Consider the following 12,004-nt stretch of genomic DNA (forward strand, 5'->3'; position numbering starts at 1 on the left):
TGTAACGTATATAGTTCAATGCCTTTTTTCCGTATCATTTGTATTTGTTTTTAAGTGAAAATGACCCCATTTTTTGTAAAAATATTTAGAAGAAACCAAATCTAGAACACTATAGATCAAAATGTTAACAGTAGTTATTTCTGTCTAGAGGGTTTTTCCTTTTTTAATCTTTATTTTCTAATATTTCTGCATTAGAATATGCTATAAAATTGCTAAGAAAATTTTAATTACTAATGAACAAGACTGTATAAAGACAAAAAGTCTCGAGAATCTCAATCTTTTGTTTGGAAATATAATGAATTTGGCTTAAATCACTACTTTTTGCCTTTTAAAAATATAAGTTTAACATCTATCCTTCATAAAAGCAGATGGAAATTTTGTCTCTGAAAGGAACATAATCTTGTATTTAACTTTTTCCCTCCAGGTTTCTTTTTGTATCTAGAAGTGCAATGACTGGATTACATTATTGCCCAAACATAACAGAAACAGATATTAATAAAGAATTAGGGCAAGCCATTTTCAGTTCAACAGGCTGAACAGAATTCCTGAAACAACTGCTTTACTTCATACAAACTCCAGTTTCAAAGCCTGCTTCTCATTGCCCATCCCTTCAAAGCTTGGGTCTGTAGTTTGGTCTTATGAGGTTTACACTCCTAGAATAAGTTTTGTTTACCAGAATCCCCTTGTACCCAACTTATAACCGAAACCACACCCCAAATAACATTTTGAAAAGCAACAATTTTTCTCAAGAATTTTATATTCCAATACAGATAGAACAGAAGAGATAAACACAGCAAAGCTGTACAATATTTATTTACCATCTCCAGCAGCAAAGGTTTAAAACCAGGAAACAACCCTTTTGTACAAAGCAATCTCCTTCCCACCCCTAAACTGGTTATTGTTTACAAATACAAAGTACATGGAACATATGCCTTATATGAACAAATTTTAAAACATACATATAGATATACACCATTCTGTAAAGTACTACTCAGTGAAGAAGGCTCATACCACCAAACCTCTTCAATAAGATTCTTCCTACGATGTCTTTTGGGTTAATTACCAATATCTGTATTTGTAAAACTCCCCTCCTAGGCAGAATGACTTTCTCTTTAGACACAGGACCCCCCCAACCCCCCAAAAAACAACCTTGGAACTTAGGAGACTTTTTTAGTATCTCCTACTATGAAGCTGTGACAAAACAAAAAGGGAGTTACAATGTTTCAACCCTGAGTGCCACTGCCCTACCTCTGGCACGGTAAGAAAAGAAAGAATTGTGGACAGAGATGAGAAAAGGTGAAAGTGGCAACCAGAGCAAGGAAGGAAACTTAAAGCAGAGAAAAAACAAAAAGGAAGTTGACAAAACATGCTCTAGGTGCTGCTGGAGATGCCAGTGGCACAAGGTTCACAGGCCCTGTGCCACACATCTCCAATCTCCAAAGAAGCAACATTTTAAAGAAATGCCTTCATTTTCTCCAAGTCCACGCTCAAATTATCTGTTAGCCAACGCACAGGGAAACAGGCCGCACTGAGCTGCAGTGAGGCCCATGGCCCTCAGATGGCCCTGCAGTGTGCACCTGCCCACCGTGATGGGATGCCCCTCCCTCTTTAGCAGCAGCATCCTGTTCATCACCAAAGCTGTTCTCCCACAGGGCCCCAGTTTGTTGCCACTGCTGGAGCCATCCCTGGGGCTAGAGGTGCACTGATGGAGAGCCTTCCTCTGGCTCAGTTCAAGGAAGAAAAGGAACTGCCTAGATGTCCATAGTGGACAAAGAAGCTTCTAGACAGACTACTTCTACGACCTTACAAGTAATGGCTACATATCTTAGTACGCTTGGAATAGGTAGGAACCAATACATTCTCACGTACATTTATCCTTTCTTCAACCTGATCTCCTCCAATTGCGCCCACAGCAGCTGTTCCTTACGATGCTGAAAAGCCAGATACACGATGTTTCCCACACTCATGCACACACTGATTCCTTCACCTGAATGTCTGGCTCCTGTTTCTCCACTAGCCCAGGTAAATCTTCTCCAATCACGTTCCAAACCACAGCTCGAGCACCTGGTAAGAAAAGTTTTCCTGGACCACTTCAGATGGCCCTCTCTTTTGTTCCAACCTCATCACAGGCGTTCCTCTAAATAGGACAATTACACTGTGTTGGTATTTCTTTCTCAAGAGAATATACCATCTCTTATTAACTCCCAGTATCCACAGACCTTCCTCAGGGCCTGCTTGCACATAGCAGGTACTGATTGTTTCCATCACAGACACAAAATGACAAAATACCATCCATCAAAAATTGTATACACACACCTATACATTCTAGCTCTTCATTCTACATTTTTAATTTTTTTCTTACTGTTTATTATGAGCATTTCTTAGCTTGCACTTAAGAGACTATTTTATTTTAAATACATCTTTCAATGACTTAATCCACTGTTGGGCTTGTATTATATGTAGCTTAATGGTTCAGCCTTAAAAAAAACTGTAAACAAGGGGAACATGATGTGATGACATGAAATGAACTATTATATACTATTAAATACATCTTAAAGTATATCTGTATGTATATCCAATACCATCCCACAGTTATAAGAAATCTACAAATGTGGGTAGAAACAGCAAAACCACTAAAGAAAGGAAATTTGTATCAGGCTTTGAAGTTCCAGGCATTATTACCTCATTTGAGAGTAGGAAAACTTAGTCTCAGAGAATAAGTGACTTGCTAATACTCAGATCAAGTTCTTTGGAATTCAAATACCATGTGCTTAGCATTCCACCTTCCTTTCATTAAGCCAGTATCCTCAAGACACCAGTTAAAAAAAAAATTTAAGTGTATATCTGAAACAAAAAGCGTATAACAAACAAAAGAGGCACAACAAAGAAAAACACAAGCATCAAGAACCATGACTGAAATGATCAGCGCTGAAAATGAATGGGACACAAATAAGGAATCTATGAAACAGAAGCCAACGACAACGCATCCAGAAATCATCTCAGTCCAGCACAGTGAAACCTCAATGTAAGAATGAAGGTTCGGGTTTCTGATTGGACAAGTGAAATAACCAGGAATCAGTTAATAAAGACATCAAGTAATAAGGGATAAGAGTACAGCCATAAACACAAAATCCAGGGAAGAAGGGTAGTTATTTGACAAATTATCTTCTCAGAGAGGTTAAGATTTGAGTGGCGCCTTGAAAGACAAAAGAAGGCCACTGAGTACAACATTGAATTGAAACTTGGAGGAACAGAGTGTATATTCAAAGCTCACCACTTGAGCAAATCGTTTAATATAAGTTCCATTTCCTCATCTGCAAAATAAGGGTGCATTTCTGCCTCAAGAGTCCCTTGCAACCAACAGACAGCCTGGTACATATACGCTCTATCAATGGAGGTTCTCTCCTCTAATCCTTCCCAGGTAGGAAGATGCCAATTAGACCCAATACTATCAAAGAGCATCCAACATCTGTCAAAATATATTTCTGTCAAAAGCAAAAGAAAACAGGAGCTGTTATAAGCCATTAGGCAAAGACCAACACGCATTCAACTCTGTGCTAAGAATCTAAATGAAACTAATTACAATTATTCTCCCTAAGGCAGAAAGGAATGGGCTGCACACCTAAACGCAGAAAGCTTAATGTAATTAAATGTTTTTTAAAATGGAACTGAAAATTTTAAACTATGTTTAGTGACTTGGAAAATGTCTTTTTCCCCTATCATACACATCACTGTTGCCTCACTAAATAAAAGCAGTATAGATAAAAGGACCACAAACATAATTATTTTAGCACATCACTACACTGTAAGTCAAGGCAGTGTGAAACACAGTCATAACATAAAACCAGGAGTTAACAAGAGGTCTAACTGTAGCCCTTAAAATTGAATGCTGTGATAGAGCCACTTTTATGGGTAATGAAAGAAAACAGAAAGCACAGAATAGCTCATGGGGAAAAAAAGGCATATGAAAGTTAGTCTTACAAAGGGACTACTAACAGAACCCACAAGATAACACTTGAACCATTTAAGGTCAAAGAATTTCTTTTAATATTACCAGATATAAAGGATCTGCTTTCACTTCTACCAAGGAATACACTACTCAGGACTATTAGAAAACGCAATACAACTTGAGAGATCTCCAAAGTCCTAAAAGAAACTACAGACAACCTGAGAACTCTTACTGAATTGACAAGGCATCAGAAAATCCAATAGACCATTTGAAATAGACAGTTACCTCAACAAAACCAGTAAAGTTTTTACAACCTAGAAAAAAAACTGATTAATGTTAAAGATACAGTGTATGTCAGGGCTGTACTATAAATTAATGATGATGAACTTAAAATTTTTATTAGAGAGAAAAAATGCAATTGACCACAAACTACATGTAATAATGCATTTGCACAAAGACTACACAGAAATGAGAAAATACTACTACCAGTAAACAAGAAGGCATTAAAAACTGATGAAAGGTCAATAGCCAAATAGTGTGAGACTGGACTGGCTATTTTTTTTTAAAAAGGACATTTTTAAGGGAAAACTAGAAAATCTCTTACAATAATGCTGAAGGCATTGTATTTAAACATAAAAAGCCACATCAAAATCCTGGCTAGTACAGACTGGTAGAATAAAAAATATAATCTCCATCAAAGAGATTAAGGAAGATCAGACATCCTTTTAGAAAGAGGTTTTACATAAAGGGGAAGAAAAGACCCAATACAAAGAATGAAATAACTGAGATGCTAACATCAAAAGGACATGGTTGGCCTGTGATCACTTCCAGATATATCCACGGGAAGCAAACCTAATTTTGAGTAGTATCTCAATGGTACCAAACACTACTATAAAAAAGGTTTCATTCTCATAAAGTCAAGCAAATGAAAAGACAAAGTAGTACAAAGATATCATCCCACTAATCAATACAAGAAAAAAAGATTTAATAAAACAATATTCTCATCATTCATCCAGGAAGAGACATTCCATAACATATTTTAATGGCTTACAAAACTTGTTATATCTGGATAAATAACTGAAAGATTTGCATTCAACACAGTGATCGTCATCAGCTTACTGACAACTTCCACCTGTTTATTTTCTTAAGTGAAAAATGAAGACCTGATTGGTGTAAACACTAATGAAAAACTATATAGAATAGGTCCAGCCAACTAAATGACAGGAAGGAGATGCATACAGATCTGACAGTCAATTACTGGACTAGCCACTAACACTAAGTAAGAATGGTAAATTTCAAAAGCCAATGGAACCTGAACAGTGCAAGTCTGGGCAAAACATGCCTCACATTAAAAAAAAAAAAAAAGTTTTCAGTTATTGCAGTCTTTAAACTATTTCTACAAAGATCTAATCCATAATTTCTAACCTTTACCAGAATCCCAATTAAGTATGTCCTCAAGAATACTGAATGTGGCATTTAACTCTGTTCATCCATGTCATTTAACTCTGTATCCAAGTTTACAGCTAGAAGGGATTCTGGATTGCGTCGATTCCAACCTCCTTGTTTACGATACCTGAGAGGTTATCCTGGATGGAGCAGGCCCTTAAGGACATTATCAATCAGGTCACTTAGGTATCATTCAGTAAATTATTAGTATAATAGTAATGTAATATACTAAACAGTACCCAAGTAGCCTGAGTTTATGCTCCCCTCAAAATGTCATTTTGAGGGCTAGGTAAATAAATGGAATTATACTGATAAAGAAGCTGCCACGCAGTAAATAATAATAATAATAATGTTTAAATGCAATTACACTGATAAGCTGTCACACAGTCTTAAAAAAAAAAAGATAAAGTGTCAACAAATGTACTCATTTTCCTAATGTCCTTGTTACTTATTACCGAGTAAACACACCCACTTATCAAATTGAAGTTGTGTTACCATGGCTAAGAACAAGGTTAGACATGAGACAAATGTTCAATCAGAAACCTAGAACCTAGATATAGAAAACAAAGCTGCCTCAACGCCCAGAAAACTGAGCCAATCACTAAAAACTAAAATAACTACTGTGAAGTTATTTAAATAAAGGGGGAGGGACATACTCTACAACCTTCTGAAATGAATCAATAGTGCTGTAATGAAAACAAAGTAACATTCAGAAGGAGAGTACATTTAGATAGTGCAATTGTACAGAAGACGAATAAACTACAAGATAAAAAAATCACTGTACAGAATTTACATAAATATCACCAGCAACATATGCAAGACATTAAAATGTTAAGTTTTAAACAACAGTGTGAAATTTAAAAAGGCACTTCATATAACAATGAATAGAAACAGCATTTCTGTGTACACACAGTAACCATGAGAAATCATATCATTTCCACATACATTTTATGTCTAGTCAAACAATAATATTTTAAAGAAAAAGGATCATTAGACGCATCCCTTTCAAGAACACCAAATCACTCAACTTGCGATGATTGCTAGGCCTCCTAGAAGACCTAGAGCTGTTCAAACATCAGAGGCTGGCCTGATGGGGAATCTTGTTGAAGGCTCTGCAAATGGCAGACATGATGTGAAAACCTGTTATCTAATTATGAATTCCATACACTACTGTGGTTGTCTATTAGGGCTGTTTCCCTACACCAAATCCCTGTTTTTAGTTTTATAACACCATCATCATTCAAGTATGCCAGAGAAAGACTTTAAACTAATTTTAAAAAACAGGTTAAGAATATTGTTTCTTCTGCAGTCAAGCACCCAATCTACAACTAAACCTGCTCCCACACTTCGGTGTTCTGCCCCATTCCCACACAACTGCCGAACCCCTTCAGAAGCTAGCCACCTGACCACCAATTCCATGATATCTCAATACCTTTTTATTTTTAGGAAAGATCTCTGGAGATGCTTGGGCCTATCAATCAGCGAGTGGCAAAGCAATGCTACTTGTTGCTACGGAACAACATAACACAAAATGAAGACAGCAGCAGTGCTGCTCTACAAACATTTAGGAAAGGAGGAGGTATACAACAACGTGAAGACAGTTAACACTACTCCACTATACACTTAAAAATGGTTATGATTGTAAATTTTATGTTATGTCTTTTCTTAAGCACAATTAAAAATTAAAAAATTAAAAAGAGCAGGTTAGGTGGAAATGCCAGAGCAGTTTCAGAGAATCAGGTCTTCAAGTAACATAATTTTGGTTTGAATTTTGGAAAATAAGAGTATCTCAAAAATCATCAAGTTGGTGACCCAGTATGTAATTCAGGGAAAGGATGGGAAGAAATGGAAAAGTGGGAGCAGTGCGAAGTAGCCTCAGATAACTGGGAACATCTATATGCAGCCGTACAGAAAAGTGTCAAGGTCTCTCTCTCCAGCAAGTTCCCCATGGCTAGTCCTTTCACAGAAGAAAACTACGGTGCTACAGCGAGGGCACATGAGACTGCTGAACTGGCAGAGCACACATCGTGAACTATAAAAATCTTCGTATGATTTCTTAAGCCCTTGTTTCTTTTTAGGCAGTTATCAGTGCTCTTCTAGGGTTCAATTTGAAAGAATTTTGAGAGCACTGGCACGGACCTAAAACAGAAGTAAAACTTTGTGAGAAGTATAGAAAAATTACAGGTAAATGTTAACTCTAGATATGACTTGACCAAATGTGCCAAGAGGAGACTCTATCAAGACTGCAGCTTAAGCTTCATCTACAAATAGGACAAACAGAATCAATACAGTACCCTGAAACTATCTGACAAAATAACTTCTTCCAAGTAGGGATATTTGTATCTTCGACCTCTACAGCACAAACAGGGAGAGGAAGAAAGTAAACAAAAAGGGTGCTGAATACGGTTATGATGAGGAGGGGGAATGGGCTTCCAATAAAATATTAAAAAGTGGGGCACCAGGGAAAACATCAGTCACCACTGTGCAGGAACCATGGCAAGAAACAGAACCCATATAAACCCGAAAACAGTGTCATAGTCCACTAAGAGTAGACCCAAAATACTACGGTCAAGCAGATGAAAAAAAAAAAAATGCAGATGTTCGACAAACCAAGAAATTACAAAATTATGAGTCTATTGATAAATTTTTTTTCTATTTGGCCAAGCAAATAATTCTAGATGATGTATTCAGACCCCTCCAATTTGGCATTTTCTCCAACACTGAAGTCACGATGTGAAGACAAGGGTCTAAGGGCTGGGCACTGCACAGCCACTGCCTCGAGATAGATACTGTAGGACATGTAACTGAGGTATCTGCTGCCAGTTCCAGTCTGATGGAGAAATCATAATGCGAAGAACTGAGAACAAAAAGATAAGTCGTCTCTCATGGTAAGAGTCTGACTAGATTAAGGGACCAATAAACCAAGAACACGCCACTGAAGTCTTGAGAAATCGTTAATGGACATCCAGAAAGAGAAGTGCATGAGATGTTCTCTCTACTACATCCACAGTTATGCTCTGAATCTGAAGGATTTCTCAGTAAAATCTAGACTGATGGCATCACTCTTTATTACAATCGGAGGACCAGATTGTCAGGCATGTTTGGATTTCTTGCTCTTTCAAGAGTTCAGATTTGCATGCCTGGATGGTGTAACATCCTTGATTTCCAGGGTACTAATGTGCGTTATCTTTTTTGTATTTAGAGCGTGATGAATTACGGAGCTTAAAAGTTTAGAAGGTAGTCAAGGTCATCTTGGTGAAAGGCCCAGATTATCCTGTGAGAACACCGTGACCAGGTCTCACAGCTTGTGATATATGAGAGCTTGGCAGACTTAGGAGTGACAACTGCAGAGAATTCTCTCTGTGTAGCTTTGGGTGGTGAAGACAGTTACTGTGAAAGTTTCTACAGAGATGTCACAGGTAGGAAAGTCTTCTTCCAGCTGGTGTCCACAGTAGACCTGGGACATCTAGCCACCCCACTGGAAGCGAACTGGATTTTGCAAATTTTGATTTGAATTTTAGTTCTTGATACACAGCTTCAAGGCTGATTCTGAAGTCTCACAGAGCTTGACAGTAGTATGGACACTTGGTGAGCTGATCACCCTGACATAAAGAGATTATAACAGATTTGTCGTTTTGTGAAGATCTGACAAACGGAAGCCTAAACAAGGAAGCACTGATGACCTAAAAACGAAGGATCTGCCTCTGGTGTTAGAGATCTAGTAGTAGGTTATTTCCAGATCCAAAATCTCCTAGTCCTCAGTTTACCAGTGAGATTTTCCTGAGGGGGAAGAAATATTTATATTTTTCCTTAATCATAAGAGGATTCAGATTCCTGAGTACCCTCCTCTAGACTTATTTTGGACTAGAAATAACGGGTAAATCTTTGTCCAACCCTACTGAACGTCTCTACCACTCTCTTGGCCAAGAAAACATGAGTCTCTTTTTTACTTCATTCCAAAAGTCTAGAATTCAAATGTCAGCTGTGATCATTCCAGACATGCGTTCAGATTCTGAGGTGCCCTCCTACCTGTAGATCCTGTGTGGATGGGAAGAGCAAGCAGCACAGTTAGCATCTTGGACAGGTGCACTGCTGAACGTGAATGGGTTACTAATTCTTGTACCCATGGCGTTCTGGAGATTCTCCCTTTTTCCTGTATCTATAGGGGTGGTTTCGGGGTTTGTACCAATCCCCTCTGGAGTATCCTCTACTGTGATAATGTGCTTTCTGGTCATGACTATAGAAGTATCGATGTTGGTTATAGTATTTGCTGTGGTCTTTATAGTCATTTTCTTTTATACTGTTTTCTTCTGCAACTACAGCATTCACATCTTGTCCAAAGAGGGAAGTACCGTCAAAGGGCAAGTGTGAGATCTTCTCTTGGGTTTTCTTAGTGAGAGATGTGAGTCGAAGCCAAGCCTGCCTTCTGTAGTCTATTGCCATTGCCATAACTCTGACCACAGAGTCCATTATATCCCTAGTAGTACAAAGCTGCCAAAGGCCCGCATCCATACCATCAGATATTATACATCTTGCTTTTCCACGATCAAACTCTGGGTCATGGACCAGATCCTCCATGTCTTCCCAGAGTTTACGCTGATACTGAGTCATATAGGCCATGTAGCTAGCAGCTCGGGCTGCAATGGAAGCAGCATGGTAGAATCTACAACCCATGACCTCCATCTCTTTCGAGGTAGAATCCAGAGGTGATGTTGTGCTTCCTCTCTTGCTGTGCTCTAATGCTTCTACGATGGGGCCCCCGGCCGGTGGATTTGGTTGGAAAGGAGAGGTATCCTTGGCCACAGGATATACCCTGTGTCCCATGAAGGAGGAAGGATGGCAATCAGCAGGGTCTTTAAAAACCTCAGTGGTGGCGATTCTCAGAAGAGGATGCAGTGGAGGGACCAAACGTTTCTTAGAAGTCACACAATCAGGTTTCCCTTCGCATGGTTCTGCTTCGGACTGTAATGTGACTCTCTTGATAATACCTCTTTGTTCCATTCTTTTCAAAAGCCCTGTGAAACTAGACTGACTAGGGTCAGCTGGCTGCCCTTTGTCATCAGCTGAGGGGGATTTGCAGTCACCTTCTTCTTCCACTGTGGATAAATGTTCTTCCTTGGAGGTAGAGATGTCCCAAGGAACCGAGGAATTCTCACTTGGCCTAGAATGATGAAATCGAAAACAGCTCCTGGACTGCAGATCACGTATCACTCGGGACATCTCAGCCACTTGTGTCTGGAGATAGAGGATGGCATCCTGTCTGTGCTGTGAGGCAGAAGACTCTACAGGTAAATCCTCCTTGACCTCTGAAGAGGCCAAAGATTCTTGGGGGACCAGAAGTGGAGATGAAGGCAGAATCTGGCAATTTTGTGATGGCTTAAGCGTCTCTGTCTCAGAGATCTTAATAACTGAATTACTTTGATCACTTTTCTGGTTCTCCAATGGGTTCTCAACAGAAGAAGGTTGAGAAACTATCCTGTGTGGACTGCTGGTACAGCTCCCAGAGGAGGAGCTGCTGTCTCCACTGGGAAGAGGAACACTGCAGCTAGAGCACATTTCTGGGCGATGACTCTCAGAGGATGGCACCTTAGACTCAGGCATTCTCTGGGTTATCCACATGAACAAGAAAACCAAGGAAGAAAAAAAATATGCTTTTAATATGTTAACTTTCAAGTGCAGAGATGCATGTCCAGTAAGTAGAACTCAATTTTTAAAATTATTATAATTAACAATGAAACATACAATCCACTTCAGGTCAGCAAGGGGACCACAGAAGTCAAATCCACAAATTTCACTACCCCAAAGGCCCAAAACCAACTACTGGCATTAACCTGGCACTGTGTCTATTTAAAAGAGTAAAAACAAGCCCAGGTCAAGGGGTGCCATCCTAGCCTGCTGCTTGTTCCCATGCTAGAATAAGAAGAGGCAGCAAGACTATTGGTGAAAACAATTTTTTTAAAAAATCCCATTCAACATATGTAAGGCAACAAGTAGAAGTTAATAACGGCAAAGAGAACTTGGGAAAAGTTCCACTGAGAAGAAAAAACATTTCTAGAAGTCCTGCACTGCAGAGTCACTTTTAAATCCCTTTAAAAATTCTCTCTCATTCACTCTCCATGAACAACAAAATTTTCCAGTTGCACAGTTCTATTCTATGGTTTGTAGTTTTCAAGGAGCTTTGTTACCTCATTTCATCCTCACAACAACCCTGTGAGGTAGGTATTATTCTTATGTGGTAAAGAAACTAAGGTTAAAAGGCTACTTATCCAAATTCACAGACTTAATAAGAAGTAAAGCTGAGACTAAAACCTAGGTATTTTGATTGCAAGTTCAAGTCCCAATACCTTATACCATACAGCAAGTAGCTTTCTGGCCGCCTTGAACACACAGCCAGTTCTCTAATGAATCAAGAAAACAGCCCATTAACAGAAATTTGGGCTAAGACAAATGAAACACAAGATTGCTACAAAGTGCTCAGCTACTTTGGTTCTCAGAGTAAGGGAAGCATAAGTTTAAAGGTCAAACCCACAACCAATAAATCACAGGTCAGAGAGAAAACCCCAAATATGAGGGGGAGAGAGGAGGTTAAAAGGATGACGCCTGAATAAT

At 38.8% G+C, this 12,004-nt stretch overlaps 1 protein-coding gene across 5 annotated transcripts in view; it reads right to left on the minus strand.

Annotated features, from left to right (window-relative positions):
- ZNF451 (zinc finger protein 451) overlaps nucleotides 1-12,004 on the minus strand; it is a 90,278-nt gene that overhangs the window by 66,900 nt on the left and 11,374 nt on the right. The window contains exon 4 of one of the 5 annotated variants that reach the window (XM_082347113.1): nucleotides 796-10,999. The exons of the other annotated variants lie outside the window; for them this stretch is intronic. Within the exon in view, the coding sequence (XP_082203239.1) occupies nucleotides 9,506-10,999 (1,494 nt within the window). The 3' untranslated portion in view covers nucleotides 796-9,505. Of the gene's footprint in view, nucleotides 1-795; nucleotides 11,000-12,004 lie in introns of those variants that run through there. 5 annotated transcript variants of the gene reach the window in all.

The sequence above is a fragment of the Balaenoptera borealis genome, assembly GCF_965194805.1.
Source record: "Balaenoptera borealis genome assembly, chromosome: 12".
Classification (NCBI taxonomy): Eukaryota; Metazoa; Chordata; class Mammalia; order Artiodactyla; family Balaenopteridae; genus Balaenoptera; species Balaenoptera borealis.